The sequence below is a fragment of the Pleurodeles waltl genome, chromosome 3_2 (assembly GCF_031143425.1).
Source record: "Pleurodeles waltl isolate 20211129_DDA chromosome 3_2, aPleWal1.hap1.20221129, whole genome shotgun sequence".
Lineage (NCBI taxonomy): Eukaryota > Metazoa > Chordata > Amphibia > Caudata > Salamandridae > Pleurodeles > Pleurodeles waltl.
This window is the reverse complement of record NC_090441.1, coordinates 92,104,421-92,125,857: the sequence shown is the minus strand read 5'-3', so window position 1 is coordinate 92,125,857 and position 21,437 is coordinate 92,104,421. Positions and strand designations below refer to the sequence as shown.

General features: G+C 45.1%; 1 protein-coding gene across 5 annotated transcripts in view; it reads left to right on the top strand.

The window, feature by feature from the left end:
- TPST1 (tyrosylprotein sulfotransferase 1) overlaps positions 1 to 20,993 on the top strand; it is a 213,598-nt gene extending 192,605 nt beyond the window's left edge. For 2 of the 5 annotated variants that reach the window (XM_069226876.1, XM_069226877.1), the window contains exons 4-6: positions 3,094 to 3,144; positions 17,925 to 17,960; positions 20,406 to 20,571. In XM_069226876.1, the coding sequence (XP_069082977.1) occupies positions 3,094 to 3,144; positions 17,925 to 17,960; positions 20,406 to 20,423 (105 nt within the window). In that variant the 3' untranslated portion in view covers positions 20,424 to 20,571. Of the gene's footprint in view, positions 1 to 3,093; positions 3,145 to 17,924; positions 17,961 to 20,405 lie in introns of all 5 variants that reach the window. The other 3 variants (XM_069226874.1, XM_069226878.1, XM_069226879.1) reach the window with 3 other exon arrangements.
- The last annotated feature ends 444 nt before the right edge of the window (positions 20,994 to 21,437 follow it).

The following is a 21,437-nucleotide window of genomic DNA, read 5'->3' as shown; positions in this document are numbered from 1 at the left end:
GAATCTGGAACAGGAAGGATTTTTCCTAGGTGCCACGCCATATCAGATTGACTCTCGGTGGTGGGGGCGTGGGTTACGTAGAACACACCCTACCCGTTTTGCTCTAAGTGCAATTCTAAATACCCGTGGTCAGGCCATCACCAAGTTTGCAATATTTGCAACCAGGATGACCACGAGGAATCAAACTGTTCAGCCTGTCAAGTTATTAAAAAGAAAAAAGAAATATTGGAGAGTGGGCAAGTGGTGCCAAGACTTCACCCTCTGCCCTTAGGTCAACTCCAAAGTCGCATCAAAACACATTTACATGCCAAATGGCACAACATTGGCCATAAAGCTGCTGGAAGTCCGTGATGCCAGACTGAGAAATCTTTACATTCACCCTATCCTTGGAAAGATCTTCGGTCAACCTCCATCACAGCAGACTTTACCCATTCCCAAAAAGCATAAGCAGCTAGACACCAGGCCTTCTCCACATCCATCACTAAGCCACATTCCTCCACCACCACAGTCACCACTGAGGGTACCTTCATTAAATAACTCAGTCCACACTGACTCTGTCCATGACAGTCAGTTTGAGCCAGAGGATCCCTAGTTCGAGCCCATTCTACCAGATGATGGGGAGATCCCCGGGCAGGATTATAATGTTGACCCTCAGAATGACACTAACCTTGAGCCCTGCGCAGGGAAGTTTTTACCACCGGCGACATGACAGTCTACCATGCTGTCATTCAAAGAGTGGTTGATCACCACAAGGTGAAGTTTTATGTAGTAAAGGAGGAGTCCTTGTCGAGACCTTATCAAAGATGGAGAGGTTGGTCCAATTTCTGCCAGTGCTCAAGGTTATTATTAAGTGCTTGACAGACAATATCAAGGAGCCAGTTAAGGCCAGAGTGGTCTCAGTCAGGTTTTGCAAGGGTTATCCGATGAGTTCTGGCGACCATCCACCTCAGAGTATCCGTACCAACGAGGATGAACCAGACAGGATCAAACACCAAAGTGGTAGGGTTAAGAGTATCCAAAAGGGTAAAAGTTGCAGAGTTATACTGACTAGTTGTAGCTTATTTAAAGTAATGTTTGCTTGCCATGAGAAGGCAATGCCCTTATGCCCACACATATGAAGTATATTTGAACTAAGATGGAGTAAGCAAATCTCAATAATAATAGACATATGGTAAAAATTCAGTTTAATATTCGTGAATGAGACAGTGGCCAAAAATTATGTAATAGTCATCACATATTTTTATTTTAATCAACTGAAAACAGTGGCCACCTGTATTGAATTTCGAGGCAGCACAAAACGTAGGTTAGCCAACTGTTTATTCACAATATAGTCACCAATATAAATGATCAATTTTTGGATACAGTTCTATCATTCTATGTTGGTTGTTGCTGTTCATCAGACACTTGGTAATCTTTGGCAATGACACTTGTTCTGGAATATGGAGCATATGTTGCCAGAATTCGGACGACAACAATAGAAATAGCTGCAGCCATATTGTAGTGGGTACAAGTTTCAAGAGGATTGACCTTAGGTCCCCTAATAAGATTCTCTACATCATTTTGAGAACAGTAAATTGCTTCATTGACATCATTGGACATCATTAAAAAAGTGATCTTTTGTAATGACACTTTGCCTGGAACACGGTGCCTGTGCAACTGCAATGTGACTAATATCAATCGAAAGAGCAGTAGCCATATTGGAATGGTTACAATTTTCAAGAGAGTTGACCTATCAGCCTCCTTATAAGGTTCTCTACAACATTTTGAGAACAATAGGCTGCTTCACTGACATTGCTGGACATATCCAGTTCTAGGTGGTCTTTTCTCTTGTCTCAAGAAGACGTCACTTGTACCTGTTGTTCTTAGTTGGACATGGTCTTCCAGCTTTTCGCCTGTGGTGCTGGTAATTAATCATCATTACACATCTTGTTTTGATTAAGGTTGAATCAGGGATGCATACAGGTATGTTATATTTGAAACATCTACCTAATTTCAGCAATTTCATCTTAGTGTTGGCAATAAACATCATTCAGATTTTCAAATGAAACACGGCGTATGGTTTTCTTGAAAGGAGATTGAGAGTACTGATAAAGAATTTTCACTTGAATATGTATTAAAGGGTTTTTTCATAGTGACTTTGGACAGACAGTCTCAAGTCCTGCTCTCAACTTTCTTGGAGCATATCTCAGTCCTCATTCTCTGTCCATTGGTGAAGATTTGCGATGCCGTCACATCCGTTCTTGTAGGTCAGGTGGCAAGTCAGGCACAGTCAGCGCCATCCATCTCTGCGGTAGCCTCTCTTTGGTGCCAGCATCGCTGGCTGAAAGCATAATGGCATGTCTAGATGTCACAGCAAGACCTCGCCAGCATTTGCGCTCTCCCTAGATGATCATGTTCACAATGGCGCTGTGGAGGTACAGCCTCCCAGCCCACCAGGCTCACAGCAGCGTCATGCAGTGGCAGTCTCCCAGGGTAATCAGCCTCATAGAAGTGGCATGCCGTGGCAGCTCCCTAGGCCGATGCGCCTACCGTAATGATGCGCCTTCTCGGTTTTCTGGTAGAGGCAGCATTATTTCTTGGCCTACGGTGACTGACAGCGGACACGCCATGCTTGATTTGTTGCAGCTTTTGAAGTGCAGTTTTCAGGTTGGAGCCACACAGAGCCACCAGGGAACCAAATCACAATATGCATTGCACCTGGTTTCATCATTTAGATACCCTTGCCACGTAATGTCGCCCTCTATGCCGCATAATCTTAGTAACTCTGGCAACGGTAAAGCTCTGCTAAGTGGTTTGTGGCTGTCATTAAAATGATGAAATTTATATTTCACACGGATCCAAGAAATATTTTCCATATTTTATGGTTCCTGTGAAATATCGTTTTTTATACTGAGGCGTATTGTGCATTAAAAGCAGCCAAATATATAATATAGGTGTGCTCCCGATCAACTCCCTAAAGGCAAATATTTTGTAGAAAAAGGAAAGTGTAAACGTGGTTATTGACAAATGTGGGCATCAATCTGAACACTAATTTGATATCTCTAAGCATTCCCTTTTTAGCATAGTTTACTAAAGTTTCACTTTGTTTTCCAGGTCTCTAAAGGTGAATTTCAGCTGCCTGATTTTCTCAGAGATGCAGCACAGGTACAGTATTGCAGCTTTCTAGCATGCTTTATATAGTATTTATATTTATATAGCATATGATTGAGATTGGAGAATGCTGTATCAAACAAACATATCAGTTTGTGTATCATTTTTAGCCATTCTTTTTATTGGCATGTTTATATCAAAGTATCAAACAATAGCAATTTTCAATCTTAAGTTAAAGAAAGTTTCTAAAGTGATTTGTGCCAACATATGGTTGTGATTATCTTGTAATCATGTCCAGGTTTGCACTAACTTACCTAGACAATGTACTTTTCTAATTTAAGAAATTGTTTCCAATGTACATTTTTTGCCCGTCAAGTACTTTCATTTAATACAGCATAGGTGATACACTGAACAAGTATCACCTTCCAGTAATGCACTATACTCTTGGACACATGCTTGTCGCAGTAGAGGTACTAGAAGAGACTACTGTGGATTTTCCCAGGTTGGCCTCCTCTTTAAATTATAGAGGTTTCCAGCCTTCTGTGTAGGTCTTCAAAACACTCTTACAGATTCCAACTGTGGAACTTGCCAAAGTTACCAAAAGCACATTTTCTGCCGCCAACGTCATTTCCTGGGAAGGCTTAATGGGCAAGGTTTTCCTGCAGCAGGTTGATGGCCTTGAGGATCCATCTCCTGTTTGGACAAAGTGGAAGGGGCTTATTTGCAGTAAATCCAGCATTAACGTTCCCATGTTCACTAAGATGGATGCCTTCCTTTACCCTCCCTCCATACGTTACGTCGTTGCCTAGAGTAGTTCTACAACTTTTTCCCACCGACACAGCCATAAAGGGACAACATTCATCTCCTTCGTGCAAATGCAACTTCTTTTGACTATTACTTATATTCATTCTTTAGATGCTTCTTTACCCTACTACACAATTACAATCCTTTACACTGAAAATGCTTTACTCTGTTTACCCCACTCACACCTTATTTGTTTATTTGTTCATCTTAAATATCGCGGACAAGGATGCTGGGTATCAGAGAACTTTTCAATGTTAATGCTGGATTTACTGCAAATAAGCCCCTTCCACCTTGTCCAAACAGGAGATGGATCCTCATGGCCATCAACCTGCTGCAGGAAAACCTTGGCAATTAAGCCTCCCCTCTGACCAGGGATGCTTACACAAACGCTCCTGAAGCAAAGAACTATGTAAAATATGTATCATACATACAGGTGCATCAAGCAGGGGCACGAGACAGACGAGTGCAAAATAGAATAGATGAGAAAAGAGAAACTAGATTGAAATTTCCCCTGGCATTGGTGGAAGAGGTGGGTTTGAGCTTTTTTCTAAATGCTAGTAGCGAGGTCTGTGCTCAAAGCAAGTATGGTATATAGATCCATAGGGATGCCACAGCCTATGGCTGAATAAGGGAACACTTGCTTTGCTCTCAGTTCTGGAGTCTTCCATCTGAGGATATTTTTGCTCCTCAGATTCCTTGTTCTACCTTAGTTTTAAGTAACTAAAATAACAGAGAGTGGAACTCTCAATGCTTTTCTTTCAGTCATCTCTCAGATACATAGAAATTCCCATCGTTACCAAGTACCAGAATGACAAGAGCATGGTAGAATTCTTATAAAGCCAGACACTCGAATGAGCTCTCAGCCAGATCTACTCACCCATTTTTAAAATCCTCCCTAATCCTGAGCCATAGCAACACAAAAACACAATATACCCACCCACAGGGGTCTTCGTAAAAACCTACATACCACATCTGACATGTTCACCTAAGTGTGAGGTAGAGCGAAAAACAGCAGAATGCAGATCCGAAATAAGATGGCGCTTATCCGCTGGGCACTTCATGTCGGTGGTCCGCGGAAGCAATTGTCATGTCTTTGGTACCTCCGTGTGTATTCTGTGTAGATAGGTAATACTTCATCTTGCCCACCAAAAACTTCTGGAACTGCATGTAACAAAGACTCCAAGAGAAATCTGAGGGAGGTATGGGGAAGGACAATGGAAAGAGAAATGTTGCTGAGCTGTACACTCCTTCGGTAGGCATCATCATTTTTATTATAAATATTCCTTAACTCCGATGATGTTCTTTAAGAAATAATTTATTGGCAAGATGAATTAACAACAGCCTCCAGCCACAACCGGTAGCGAGCATTTCTCCTCACAGCTGTCAACTGTCACCGCAACAGTTATAGAATGCTGGTAGGAACCAACTGGGAAGACAAGGGGAAAATGGGGAGGAATGGAATGTTACACTTGGATCCCTATGGGCAGGTGGGCACACAATGAAAGGAAGGGGGAAATAGAGAATGTACATTTTATACAAAACATTACTTATGATAAATTACAACACTTCTCCTTCCCATAAAAGACTTTCATAGAATGTTTGAAAGTAATATCCTGTTGGGAAATCAAGTGAGCATGTAATCTTTGTGCCAGACAGGAACTGCACGAGCCCTAGCTCTGCGATTGTTCCCATCATATTTCAATACATCCTTTGGCTTTCCATCCATACCTGAATACTTCTGAGATGGACAATGGGCTGTTAATCTATCCATGCTCCACGTTCTGCCATCCTCTAATGTTACTACATTTTTCTTCACCTCTGTTATTTTTATAGGTTTGGAGAATTTAGATTCACACCCTTGGCGATTGTCTGGTAGTTTAACCATTACCCGATCGCCAACATTCCATCTTCCTAACTTTAAACCATGCTTTTGGTCATATCTTTTCTTGTACCCTTCCTGATGTGTTTTGACTTGATTCTTCATTTTATCTCTATGAACCCATTTAGGCTCTCCTCCACCCAGCCAGTTGGGGGTTAATTTGGTGCCTGGTAACCTCCCTTTGAGCGCTAAGAAGGGTGATACCTTGGTAACTGAATTAGGGGTTGTGTGATAGGACCAAATCATTTTTTGAAGTGCTTTATCAGGAGGACTCCTTGATATGTGTGCGGTTTGCATACACTCTTTGATCATACAGTTAACGCGTTCCACCAAACCATTTGCTCTAGGGCAATACAATGCTGTTTTGTGAGCATTAGTAGGAATGGTGAATATGATTATAACCTTTAAGGACCGTTCAACTGCGGGAAAGATCTATCTAACAAAAAAAGGATCTAATTTATTAGGTTGGGCTCACCAAAAAGCTTTAGGAATCAAACTTGATTCTAACAGCCAAGAACCTGTGTTATCAATTTTGGAAGGAAGAGAGAACTTAAGACGGTATGAGAAACAATGTGAAGAGTTCTCTGAAGTATTTAATGATGATTTAGGCCATCTTAAAAATTTCCAACATAAAATCAAACTAGAAAACAACGCAGTACCAGTAATACATAAGGTAAGACAATTCCCCATTTAATGCGTGACCCTTTACAAGAGGAATTGGACAAACTGGTCAAGCAGAAAATTATAGAACCTATAGAAAGTTCTTTATGGCTCGCTCCAATTGTAGTCACCCAAATGTCTGGAGGGAGGGGTCTTCGTCTCTGTGTCGACTTAAGAGATCTCAATGCAAATATTTGGGTGGATAGATTTCCTCTGCCCAGAATAAATGAAATGATCAGCGTAATTGGAGAGGCAAACCATTTTAGCGTAATTGATCTCTCCTCAGCATACCACCAAATAGAATTACACGAAGATTCCAAATCCTTAACCTCATTTATAACTCCATTCGGAGCATACAGGTACTGCAGAATGCCATTCGGTCTTGCTTCAGCAGCTGCAGTGTTCCAGAGAGTCATGCAAAAAAATTTGGAGGGGATAAAGAATGTTTTATGCTTCCAAGATGACATACTTATATATGGCAATTCTACAACTAATCATGACAACTCATTAAGGGAAGTTCTGTCAGCACTCAAAAAAGCAGGTCTAACCATAAGAAAAGACAAATGCCAGTTGGGAGTCCAATCAGTTGATTACCTAGGACATACGATTTCCAAACATGGAATTAAACCTAAAATTGATTTAGTCAACGCTGTAAAAGATGCTCCTCCTCCAACAAATAAGGAGGAATTAAAATCCTTTTTAGGGTTAGTTGAATACATGACTAAATTCATCAAGAATTTTGCAGATATTGCTGCACCATTAAGAGCCCTCTTAAAAAAAGGTACTCATTTCAAATGGGACGGGGAATGCCATGAAGCCTTTGAGTCTATCAAAAAAGCCATTGTTAGTGCCCCTTCCTCGGGAAATTTTGACACCAGACATAAAACCATCCTAACTACTGACGCCAGTGGGAAAGGAATTGGAGCATCTCATCCTCGTCGCCAGTATTATAAATATTCCTTAACTCCGATGATGTTCTTTAAGAAATAATTTCTTGGCAAGATGAATTAACAACAGCCTCCAGCCACAACCGGTAGCGAGCATTTCTCCTCACAGCTGTCAACTGTCACCGCAACAGTTATAGAATGCTGGTAGGAACCAACTGGGAAGACAAGGGGAAAATGGGGAGGAATGGAATGTTACACTTGGATCCCTATGGGCAGGTGGGCACACAATGAAAGGAAGGGGGAAATAGAGAATGTACATTTTATACAAAACATTACTTATGATAAATTACAACAATTTTCTAAGTTGAGTTTCTTTTGAGTAGTAAGAACAAGAGTTCCTATAATGGCAAGAGGATGTTTGAGTAAGTAATTGATAAGAATAGGAAGACATTTTTCTATGGTCAATAACATATATCTAGTTATAAGGTAACCATAGCTGTAACTAGTGTTCTCTGTAGCGATATTCATAGGTGGCTCAAGTATCTGAAAATAATAATATCCTTTACTCAAATGGCATCACTACACAACCAAATATAGACATGATAGCTTGTAGGTACATTACATGAAATCAAAAACATTCTCAGTGTAAAGGTGAAGAAGCTGTTTCCTCACAGCAAATCAGTAAAGCTGAAATGCTGTAGACGTCTATAGGAAGTTTCACCACAAACCTGTCATAACCTTAAGTTATTTAGAAGTCAAGGCCCAGATTTATCAAACCTTTGCATTGTCCTTGTGTCACACAAAGGCTACAGTATTGTTTGCAAGGCCACGTGGGTCGGCATTTGTGCCACCTCACATGGCTTTGTCAAGAAATGGAGCACAACGCAGCAGCTTGCTCTGCGTTACAATACATTTCAAGCTGGGAGGCATTCCATGGGTGGAGCATGGGCATTCCTGTCGATCCACTACTGGATTTTGGGGCATTCCCACATTTAGTAAAGCTAGTAAACTTGGTAATGCATTAAAATGCTCCTCCTTCCCCAGTGAGATGTAATGAGGAAAAATTCTACCTGACATTCACACGTGTAAAGCGCAGCAGCAGCTGTTGCCAATAAGGCTTGGTGGGGCAGCGTGTGGAGCGGGGTGGGGAATAATAAGAAACAAAAATAAAACCACGTACCTGCCACTGCTGGACGCCACCTCGGTGTTCCTCTGCTCCTGCCTCCAAGGTGCTTCTCTGCTTGCCCCCTCTCTACCCAATCTAGATGCCTCTCTCATGCTGTTACCCAGCATGAGAGCAGCACCAGGATTCGTCTGAGTGGGTTGAAATGCCACTCAGCTGGGGACTGGGATCCTGCGCTGGTTCTCCACCAGGCTGTGCAACACAGCATGGGTGGAGAGTTCTAAGCAAACCGACATGCGCACTTAGATCGCACCTACCACTCCTCACCCCTGCTGCTGATGCAGATTATGGCCCTGCCCTAGACTGGTGGACTGGATAAGTGAAAAATAAAATGATAATAAAATTGTTTTATGATCCGTTTTTTTCTTCTGCTTTCCGCTGTCTTTCAGCAGTGGGGCGACACTCCTCCACCTTAATGGAGGGCCCTGCACCTTGGGCATTTTTAAGAATAGGAAACAACATAGGGCACTCCTCCTCTCCAAATGAACACTCACACTCCAATGGAGATCTCCGACAGCTCTGCCAGTGGCAGCGTGGCACAGAACAGTGCGCAAGTGAGGGGGGGGAGCTGAGGAGGAGGCTCTCCGGTACAAGGAAGTCTGGCATTTGCACAGGCGACCTATCCCTCCCCAATGGGCAACCCTCCTCACACCGTTCCTACAGGAGGTGGGGAACGATGATCGCCCCCATGATCCAGCTAAATCCCCCTTATGAGTGCTACATATGTGCAGTGAGAATTCCCATACATGCATTTCCTGTTGTTTCTACTCTGACTCACTTCATGACCTTAGCCTGCATCCCCAACAGCCCATGATCGCACATTTCTTAATCAAACATCACAGCCTCCCTCTGCCACCTCCTCTACATGCCATACTCCCATCCCAGCCTCTAGTTTTATCTCTAGTTGCAATTATTGCAGCAGTACGCTGATGTAATCCCCTAGTGCATTATAACTAGGCCTTCATGATTATTCTTGCTCCAAAAAGTGTTTTTCGTTTTGCTAATAATTTTGCCGCTGTTTGATGAATCTTCACAAAATTTTCCCCAAAAATATGAGGCTCACTTCAGCTGCTGTCTAGAAAGTTTCAGGATGATCCGTCAAGCGGGAGCTGAGAATAAAAGGGGGGCCCAAAACACTTTTTTCCCCATGCATTTTTTCATGGGGATTTTCAACAGGAATAGCAATCCGAACCACTGGACGGATTTACACCAAATTTGGCAGAAAGGTGGTTCAAGGTCTACAAAGCAACCTTTTTGTTATTTGGTGTAAATCCCTCAGTAGTTTTTGAGAAATTAAAGAAAAAACACATTTGTGTATATAGGAATGCGAAGGCTCTGTGAACCCTCCCGATCTCGTGCTGAGGTCTAATTGGCTGCCAACACTTCAACAAGAAGGTGTTGGCAGCCATCTTGGGAATCAGCTTCAGTTGAGACCCAGACAAAAAGGCAAAAACCCCTTAAGCCCCCAGAGGGACCCCCCCCCCAGCAAAAAAAGCATTTTTAAAAAAATGTTTGCAGCTGGTCGTGGCGGATCCAGAGAATTTTTTTTAAAAAAGCAACCACAGCCTCCCACGCTTGTTTTAATGAAGCCCCAGGGTGGGCCAGTTCCCAGGGGCATTGAAAAAGGAGTGGGGCACATGGGGCCCCCTCCTAGGGCTTAGATTAGACCCGGGGACCACTACCTCCCTGAGGCTACCTTAGGATAAAATGCTGGGGAGCCACATGCCCCCCCCCTCGCAGCTCCCAGGACCCCCACCTCCCTGGGGCAAATATTCAATGAAACGCGGGGTGTGCAGCAACCTCCCAAGTCCCCCACAGCCCCTGGGACCGCCATCTCCCCGGGACTGAATTTAAAGAAGATAGGGGGTCCGTTGTGGACCCTTTGGTCCCTGGTACCACCACCTCCCTTGGGCAAATTCTAATGTTGGAGGGGGGGCCACGCTTCCCCCCTCGTGGTGCCAATAAGGGCCTTGGGGACCGCCACAAAACAGATCACAAGTTTGCTCCCAGCTGGCTGGAGCGTTTTTAAAGCTCCCACCTGCTGGGAGCAGATGACTGTGTTTGTTTCCATTTGGCAGGAGTTTTAAAAATGCTCCTACAGGCGGGAGCAAACAGAAGTTTCCCTGCCTGCGCCGGTGCCCCCGTATTTATTTTAAAGGGGGTGGCTGCGTGGCTGGCCCTAAGGTATGTGGCGCTTAGGACCAATAAAGGCTCAAGGCTGCACAACCACCCTTCCTTTTTTAAAAAGTGATGGCCCTGTGGGGTGGGGTCCCTAGAGCCTTTTAAAGCCTCAGGGGGTGGGTGAGGCCCCAAGCTTGTTAAAAATGCATTGGGCCATTGGGGATGGGGTTCCAGGGCCGAATACGGCTTGGGGAGAGGGATCCTGTGCCCCACTCCCCATATTAATAAATCAGGGATTGGGGGAGGGGTCCCCAAGACTGAGTACAGCTTGGGGAGGGTGGTCTGCATGCACCACTCCCCATATTATTAAATCAGGCCCGGGAGGGGGTCCTTGGAGCTGAACACTGCTCAGGGCGGGGCTGCGTGGCAGCCTCCACTTAATTGAACAATGCGGCCCGAGCCGCCTTTTTTTTTAACCAGGCTCCCGTGGGAGTCCCATGGGATTGTTGCAAAAATGTAGGATTTTTTTTTTTTTTTTAGCCCTGGCAGGGTCCCTCTGGGGCCCCCACATGGGGCCTTAGGGAGCAGGGTATCACTACCCTGCCCCTTATATATTATTTTTGTAAGTTCAGGACAGGGGACTAAGTCCCTGAGTCCTGTAGTGGCTGCCAGCAACATTTTTCTCATGCTGCTGGCACCCAGTCAGAGCGCTCACTCTCGCAGGTGTCTAATTCCCACAGAACTGAAATGGACCAAGGGGAACAAGCTCTCTGAGCAAATCAGAATGCTCTATTTTTTAAAAATTGGGTTTGAGGTACTCTTCCTAGAGTCCCTCGAACCCATTGGTCCAGATATGCAGATATTTTTTAACCTTAATTTCTCCGTATGTACTGAACACATTTACACCAAATCACAATAAGCACAGTCTGTGGCCGAGGATCAAGCATCCTGCCAAACTTGGTTTAATTCCATTTAGAAGCTTTTGCAGTAGCGCTTCTTAAAGAAGTGTTTGGAAAGCGAAGGTGGGTTTTGTGTTTTGGGACCCCGCCTTTTTTGTCAGCTCTCGCTTGATAGATAACCCTGACACTTTGGATGTACTGACTATGCATAAAAGAACATTTTTAGAAAAGTTTGGTGGAGAGTTGTCAAGTGGCGCTAGAGTTATTAGCAACACAAAAAACGCATTTCCTATGGAAATCCTGACGTGTATTTATATATATATATATATATATATATATATATATATATATATATATATATATATGTGTGTGTGTGTGCGTGTATATATATATATAGACATATATATAATATAGTATATATTATTATATATATACATTACATATATATACATTATATATATGTGTGTGTGTGTATATATATATGTATACATATATATTTTATATAGTATATATATTATATATATATACACATTACATATATATGTATATATATATATATTTGAATGCCCTTCATAATGGTCATAATGGCACAGGAAACAAACACTTTCAAGTCTGTAGGTCTTTCATGCCCTATGGTGCTGATATCTGCTGTCATGTAAAGGGCAGGACAATAGCTTATGCCATCTGCTCATGTAAGCCTCCTTGACCTCTCCTCGCTTATGTGTAGTCATTGAAGTCCTTACAGTGTGCTAGACTTTACAGCAGAGACGTCCCATGAGAGGATGACGAGGGCTACAAGCAGAATAGGAGAGACACCGGCTGCATGGAGAGCATTAGCACCCAGATCAGGGAGGGAGTGTTGCATCTGGAGTAGTGAGGTGGCTGGGATGTGGAGCGATGTGAGGCTTAGGTGATGCAGCAGATGTGTGAGTTTCCTTTCCTCAGTGCTGGGGCAAGTCCACGCGTCTCCCACTCAGCTCATATTTCCTGAAATGTCAGAAGAGTAGATGCCTAAAGCTGCAGTTCACAAAGGTCCCAGGCCACGCTGGACAGGTGGCGGGGTGGCTGGAACAGTGGCAGAAGGCCTGTTACAGGCATGACAAAGGGGCCAGTCTGGACCTATGGTATACAGGCCCGCTCATGTAGGGACACTGAGGACTGAGGCACTGCCTTCTTTTCAGGTCTCCTACTTGACTTTAAGCATCGAGGCCCAAGCTCAGCATCCAGTACAGGAAGCTAGAAAGGACATGTTAGACAATCAAAAAATGTCCCTGTTTCCTGAGTACACTGCAGCTGTGCAATACAAAATACACACCTTCTTAGAAGCGAAACAGAAACTCAAGCAACCTGGCATCGAATACAAGCTGCTGTTCCTGGCCGGCCTAGAAATCATAGGTGGGAACTGCTCAAGTTTTTTCACCGACCCCCAAGGCAGCATAGAACTGGGCAGCGGAAAACGAACCCCGCCACAGGCACCCAAACAGTGAAAATTAAGCACTACACCCGATCTCCAAAAAAGTATTGAGAACACTATAGTGTAAACTATTCCAAGTCATTGAACCTAGAACTTTTTTATATCACTACAAAAAATCTGCTACACAACAACACGCCACAATGGCGAACACTTGCCCAAAGCGTGTGGGAGGTGGTACAGACCGCATGACTTGTGCAGAATGGTGCTAGTCCTGGACCTGACCTCACAACTAACAAGCACCCTTAACTTGTGCAGACTGGGGGGGTCTCCCTACAAGAACAAACCACAAGGCCAAAAAGATGAAATTAGAGAACAGATTGGTAGAGTTGGCATTAATAAGCTCAAACAGACAAATAACCATCTCTTGGAAATCGGTGACAGCACCACAGGCCAAGACATGGCTGAGGGAATTGTTAAAATGGGCTGAAGCAGAGAACACGGCCATAACCACCCAAAAAGATAAACAATGGGGCCAAGAATAACCACCTGGGATGAATTACCGACTGCACTGGCCCTGAAGAATGATGATAGACCTCCTTCACCCATTAACTTCCGGCTATAAAGTATTACACAAGCTACTTGATTTGTTAAACTTGCAGGAAGCTTTGACCCTCTACAAACGCCCAGCATAGACCACACTCACTGGACACAATACCTGCAACACTCAAGGACAAAGAGGCAAGTCCAACAAGATGCATTACCTGACGTGGACTGACACTGGACACTAACTCATTGGACAGATGAGTCCTCTCCTCAGGAATGAATGAAAGGATATAGCAAAGCTGTGAATGTGGCCTATAATACTTATTGTTGCGTTCCACAGTGCGGCAGAAAATGCAATCCATGTACTAACTAAAGGTGCACTATTGTTATAAAGAAGATCAAGAAAAGCAGAATGATCTGGAAACTAACAGGCATTTTCCTGCCCATTGCCCTTCTGTGTGATTGGTAATATATGGGAGCAGAAGCCCCTCCGGGATCTTGGTGTGTTAAGTGGTCTCATACTAGCAAAGGCCTCTAAAGAGTCAACCCCCTAAGGCTCATGTCTCATATGGTTAGTGATGGAACCATAAGCAACAGGTGACACCAGTGGCCAGTCGAGGACACAACAGTCAACAGAACCACCAACCCCAAACGATGAGCCGCAGACCCCCACCAGCAGCTTTAAGGCAGTTTCAGGCGCAAAGCAGTTAACACCCACTGGAAAGACAGGCCACAAATGTGAATGCAATAGAAAGACTAACTCAAAAGTGAAAAGACCTGTATGGGAGCATAGAAGTGTGGCTACGAAAGGCCTGAGCTCCAAGCCCACAAGGGAGAAAGTAAGACCAAGAAAAACAGGTAAGAACACGAGTGCCCCCAGAACACCCAAAGATGGAGAATCCAAGTCCCCAACAAGAGGTCAGAGGGATTGCAACCCTGCGAGCAAGTACACAGATGTCCTCCCAGCGTATAGCCTACAGTAAAGCAACAGGCAACATAGAGACTTAAACACAAGAGCCACGGGGCAGTGAACCAGAGCCGCCAGCAAATAGAAACCTGCCAATCAGGAGAAGGCAGGGGCCCAGAAGCACAGCACCGGCAGAAATAAGGGACAGTGACACGCAGGGCGAGACCAGAAGCTACCAAAACTGACAGGAGGCTGAGACAGCCTGTCAATCAAGGAGGACTGCAGACCTCATGGGGGTGAGGCTGAGCGAGGCAGCGCCCACTGAACTCTTAGGGCGAGGGTTCATCCACTACAGCAGGGCGAGAACTCTCTAACAGCCGACACACCGAGAACTAGTGTAAAACAGAACTAACACAACTGGTAATCCAGAATAGTGGAGATAAATTAGCCCAGGTTAGTGCTCAACCAGACTCCCGCAGACACCCCCACCGAACGCAGTTACAGCAAGGGGGCAAATCCAGGAAATCTCTCAGGCCCAAAGCAAAACATGGAGAGAAGCACCTTTAGGGAGCAGGAGCGATGCAGAAAAGGAGAAACAACACGTTTGCGGGCGCCCTTCAAACACACATGCAGCAAAGCAGGCATGCGTGACGCAGCCACAGCGGAAGGCTCGCGCAGCCACGCACCTCCCTCAGTACACAACTCATGTTCATGCCCTGACCACCGCCAGCCTTCATCCCTCATGCCCACTCTCCCCTCAGGTCTTCCCGTGGCAGGGCAAACACTGGAATTCTCAAATGTGCTTCACTCCGCGTCTGAACCACACTTCCCTGCTGTGCCTCCGTGGTTCTTTTTTGCCATTTCTCTCTTAGGAACGTCTGCTCTCTACACACAGCTCTTTTTCTTCAACTATTCATAGTCCAGACACACGCGTCCCCTAATATCCTGGATGCTTTCACAGGCGCTTGCTAAGTGGTCTCCTCGCTAGCCCAAGGGCTCTCTTGTGTGCCCTCCCTCGCTGAGCCTTCAGTCGTATCAGATGCGTTAAAACCTGGTCCTAAGTCCTGTTCCCAAAACCAGACCCCACCATGGGTTTAAAAACAGCTGCATAGCTGTCCATTTGTTCAGAATTATGTAGCTGTTACTCACTCATTCGTCCCCACATATTCTGCAGCCCTAACACTACCTGCCCGCCCCCTAACTATACCTTACCTTCTCACACTTCTTCTGCAGCGAACAGCCTTCCTCCATGGAGTACCTAGGGGTAGGGTCAAAGATGTCCCACAACGTTGTCAATTCAGTGGGCAGCATCTCACAGAACCGACAAACACTACAGAGGTCCATAGAGAGGGTGGCTCAGCCCTCTCTCCCTCCCATCCCCACGCCCCTGAAACAGAAACTAATGCACACAGGAGGTTTGTAAGCCAACAGGGAACAGCACACATCACACTCCGGGTGCCCTTAGGTCACTGAACATCACTGGTGAGCACAGACCTGCTCAAAGTGAGAAAACAAGAAAAACAGCATAGCTCCTTGACTCCTGCCCAAGGACCGAGTGTATCACACTGATTCCCTGCTGATCCAGTGTATGCCTCTCCTGTCACCCGACAGCCTTGCAGCACAGGAATGCTCTCTACCTTCCTGTCCGGAGACCTGAGTTCCACCGTAAGATGCTGCAGACCTTCACTCATACAGCACTGATAGCATGAACTAGGTACGCACGAAGACATGGACGGGCTTACATCAGATACCCCCATGAGTCCAATACAGGGGCACGACATGCAGGCAGACAGTTTGCGTTTTAATCTGGATTCCAAAGCAGTCACATAACTGGCAGTCGAATAACGTGGAGTCAACCTGGAAAGTGCAGAAAGCGGTAACCATGAGCACAGCAGCACAGCATCCTTCAGAACAGCTGTCAGGACAAACCTGTTGACACTCAATGTCTTTTCAACAGCCTTTGGTGACAGGCTCGTGTCACACAATCAGCCAGCATGCAAAGAGTTCCCTAGCATCACAAACTGCTTCAGTATTGTAGTTTGTAGGGATCCAGTTTTGATCCCTTACCAAAGGTGACACTCGTCCACACCAGTCCTGGTACCAATGCACTGTAATCTTCTCCTGAAGCCAAAGGATACTGGTTAGAATAAGTCCTGACCTTGTTTGCAACGCAAGGCCCTGTTCACAGACATTTGGCATTCTTTCCTTGTGTGTACAGTTGTTGCCTCGTCTACCGTTCTCTCGCCTGACCCCAGAAAGCTAACAGGTGGCGATGGCCAAAACAGCACTTGGAAAAGACGAGCTGTCAAAAACCACTGACAAGACTTCAAGCAATATACCCTGCACAACATCCTTCTGGATCACCATTCCACTCGATGCACACCTCAAAACATGAAACATGTGCATCTTATGCGCCTTCACATGCGCAGAGTGAAAAAAGCACATACCACAGGGTATTAACAAAGTATTACCTTTACTGAAAAACAGTGGTGTTGTAGCGTGCTAGGAAAATAAGTCAAAGTCCGCTGCAACAGTTCAAAGCCCGCTGCAACAGTTCAAGCCCTGATGCCTCACATCAAGGCCCACTGCAACAGTTCAAGGCCCGCTGCCACGGTTCAAGGCCTGCTGCCACACAATAGATAGGGTCTGCTGCCACAGTTCAAGGCCCACTGCAACAGTTCAAGGCCCGCTGCCATGGTTCAAGGCCTGCTGCCACACAATAGATAGGGAGTGCTGCCACAGTTCAAGGCCTGCTGCAACAGTTCAAGGCCTGCTGCCACACAATAGGGCCTGCTGCCACTGTTCAAGGCCCGCTGCAACAGTTCAAGGCCCGCTGCCACAGTTCAAGGTCCTCTGCCACGATTCAAGGTCTGCTGAACCACAGTAGGGCCTGCTGCCACTGTTCAAAGCCCGCTGCAACAGTTCAAGGCCCGCTGCCACAGTTCAAGGCCTGATGTCATAGTTCAAGGCCCGCTGCCACTGGGGAAGGCTATCTACCACGAATGTTTCCATCCCCCAATCTACAGCTTTCCTTCTTTTCTTTTTGAGATCTGTTCACTTCTTGCAGAGCAGTGGTAGGTTGAGCGGTGGTCTTGGGGAAAGAGACAAGGCTATTACCCTTTTTCTCCACCTTCCGGTCTTTCTGTTATGTGGTGATAGCAGCAGCAACTGCCCAGGCTGTAGTGACCATTAAATTACCCACTCCATTGTCATTGGCCTTCGTCTTTGACTTGGGCCAATAACATTAGAGTAGCCATTTCCTTTGGCTTGAGCCAAAATTGTTGCAGCAGCCATTTTATAGCTGGTTTAGTCCATTATGGAAGGTGGGAATCAGGGCACAGAGCTAGATTCAAGTGTTTTTAGAAATGGAGCTCTATTCCCTTTAGACCATGGCGAAGGCACAATGATGTAATCTGGATGCTATTATAAGGGTAATCGCACTGAGTGATTGAATATACAAATTTGTTTTTCTTCAACATATCTTCATTGTACTATTATTGGCTCAGTTCATAATCCATTATTCTCAATGCTTTTCAGGAAAATCCCATCTTCAGGAGAATTGTAAGTAACCTGGTAAGCAAACCTAAATCTCTGGAAGTTGGCACTCTATTGCTCATGTAATGATCTACAACAATACTTCTGAGATGTTTTGAAAAGAAATCACTCCTTCTTGTCATCAATCAATAAGTATTTGTAAAGCGTGGCTACCCACCAGTGAGGGTCTCAAGGCGCTGGGGGGAGGGGAAGGGCCTCACCTAAAGAGCCACGTCTTCAGTTTCTTCCTGAAGATGGTGAGCAACGGGCTTTGTCTGAGGTGCAGGAGGAGGTTGTTCCAGCTCTTCGCTGCAGTGTAGGTAAAAGATCGTCCTCCAGCTGTGGTTTTGCGGATGTGAGGGACTGCGGCCAAGGCCATCCGGGCGGAGGGATCTGGCGGGGGTGTGGAGAGAGACGCAGTGGTTCAGGTAGGCTGGTCCTGCGTTGTGCATTGCCTTGTACGTGTGGGTGAGAAGCTTGAAGGTGATTCGCTTCTTGACCGGTAGCCAGTGGAGTGTCCTCAGGTGTTGGGAAATGTGTTCTTGGCGAGGAAGGTCCAGAATGTGTCTGGCGGCGGCGTTCTGAATGAGTGGACGTTTTTTGATGTTCCTAGTTGAGGTTCCGGCGTAGAGGGTGTTGCCGTAGTCGACCTTGCTTGTGACTAAGGCATGGGTGACTGTCCTGCGACAGTCTGCTGGGATCCATCTGAAGATCTTCTGGAGTTTGCAGAGTGTATGCCACCAGGAGAAGGTGAGAGTTTACCTGGCGGGTCATGGATAGGGAGGAGTCGAGGATGATTCCTAAGTTGCGGGCGTGTTCGGTCGGTGCAGGGGAGGACGCTGAGAGATGTGGGCCACCATGAGTGGTCCCAAGCTGAGGTGGTGTTTCCGAAGATGATGAGCTCTCTCTTGTCGGAGTTGAGCTTGAGGCGGTTTTCTCTCATCCAGGTGGCGACTGCTTTCATTCCTGTGTGAAAGTTCCTTTTGGCCGTGTCCAGGTCTTTGGTGAGGGAAATGATGAGTTGTGTGTCATCAGCATGTTACACGATGTTCATACCGTGGCTTCTGATGATGGCAGCAAGAGGGGCCATGTATACGTTGAACAGTGTGGGACTCAGTGAGGATCCTTGGGGGACTCTGCAGTTGACTCCTGTTGGTCTGGAGGTGTAGGGCAGGAGTCTGACCCTCTGCATCCTCCCAGAGAGGAAGGAGTGGATCCATTCCAGGGCTCTGCCACGGATTCCTATGTCATGGAGTCTGGTGCGCCGAGTGCTGTGGGAGACCGTGTTGAAAGCTGCTGAGAGGTCGAGGAGTATGCAGTGTGGCCGCGTTCTAGGAGTAATCGGATGTCATCAGTGGGTACCAGGAGTTCTGTCTCCGTGCTGCGATTGCTGCGGAAGCCGGACTGGGAGCTGTCCAGGGAGTTGTTGGCCTTGATGAAATTCCGTAGTTGTGCATTGATTGCTTTCGCTAGTACTTTGGTGGGGTAGGGTAGAAGCGAGATGGGCCAGAAATTCTTTAGTCCTGATGGGTCGGCCGAAGGTTTCTTTGAGAGTGCATATTTCTACGTGTTTCCAGTCGTCAGGGAAGGTGCCCGTGCTGATGGAGCAGTTGGTTGTGTTACGAAGCTCGGGGTCGATGGATGCGCTGACTCTGCTGAATATGTGGGGGCTCCGGAGTGGGTGCTGTTCATGATGTTAATGATGTCATGATGTTCATCGATAACTCTTCAGCAAGACTGACGCATGTCTTCGCATTCACCGTTCCATCCGCTGCCATTCCAAAACCAAATTATATATTTCTCCCCCCAGCCCTTAGTAGCACTGGAACCAACCCCACTGCTTATAGATGAACCTCCTCACTTGGATTTATGGGCCGTTCAGTGCTGCGTAGGCTAAGCACTTCCAATACCTTCCTATTAAGAAATTTAATAGTACTCACTTTACTACCCTCAGAAGGATGTAAAGCTGACTTAGCCACCTTGCTGGCATTCAAACTTGTGAACTCCAAATCATGACTGTACTCTTGAATACTGAGTAGAAGAATATCGTAGCACACTAATATTGTGAACAAAATATCAAGGAACAAAATATTGAAAGATAATTAATTACACAGAGGAAAGTAAAGATATCCGATTCTTAATCCCACATATGTGCGACTTGAAGATATATATATCGTCAAGGTACATATATGTGGAGTTAGGTATAGCAAATGTTATACATACTTAACCTTTCAATATTTTGAACCTCAATATTTTGTCCTCAATGTTAATGTCCAACGATATCCTGGACTGGATATTTAGGCACCACTCGCAGATCACGCATGTCATCGGCAAGCTTTCATTTAAATGATCCATCTCTCCAGAATTTAGTGCATTCTTCTTAATAACATATTTATCTTGAGAAATCCAGCATAAAACTTGCAAATAATAATTTACAGCTAGATTATTTTATCTCTTGATTAATAAATATCTATGTTTTTTCAGACTGCCCCTCATCTTTAAAGAGACAGGCTCTCTTCAGGACTTTGATTCAGATGACCCAAAAGGTGGACCTCTGACACTGCTTTCATCATTTATCCATTCCGCTGTAATCCTACCTGTTTCTATGGGCAAACCTCAACTTGTCACAAGTAAAGCACTTTGTTGAAAACAAATCAACATGTTCGCCCATGGTATTGTGGTACTGTATTAAATTACTATTTTTGAAGGTGAAATTAAAAAAAATGTGGTCTTTGTTGAAAATATGTCCTGTCAGCACCTTTTTGTAATTCATTTCCAAACTTAATTGTCTAAAAAATATTACTTAAAATATTTTATTTTTACTGGATTGAAACTGTATGGCGAACAGAAATTTTAAAGGTGGTATCCGATGAGTTGTGAATGTCTAATCATTGTCTTAGTTATACGCCTTGAACTCTTAGAATATGTGGAGACTTGTTAATAACTTTCTTTGTATTATTTAAAGAATATCATCTATGTTATTACTGAAATGATCGGGATGAAAGTGGGGTTGTACATGTACATTTACAATCTTTTGTATTTTATTTTTCAAAATAAAAGCATTAAATGTGACCTTGGGCTCAGTTTTGTGGACACACAACCTACCTTGAATCATGCACCCTCCTTTGTGAAATATGTTTTTTGCAAACTCCTGTCTGTACAGGGATCGGAATTCAGTCATGAACTTGTAATCAGGAACATTGTCTCAGCCCTGCCATACATTCCACATGTGTCTAGAACACCAGATTCCTGTAGATTTCTCTGGATCCTCCACAGAATCCTATCACCAGAATTCACAGAGGAAGGCTGAGCCCTTCAGGGCCTGCGCTGATGTGTCTCTCCAACAGAAGTACTTTGAGGCCTGGGACACTCTGTCCCCTTTGCTAAATCTATTTCTTCTTGTGCCAGCACCACACTCAGTTGGGTAGGGATGACAAAATAAAAATTCAATTAAAAAAAACTTACCTGCCTCGCCACCGCGCTGCTCCTCTTTCTTGGTCACTGCAGGCACAGGCT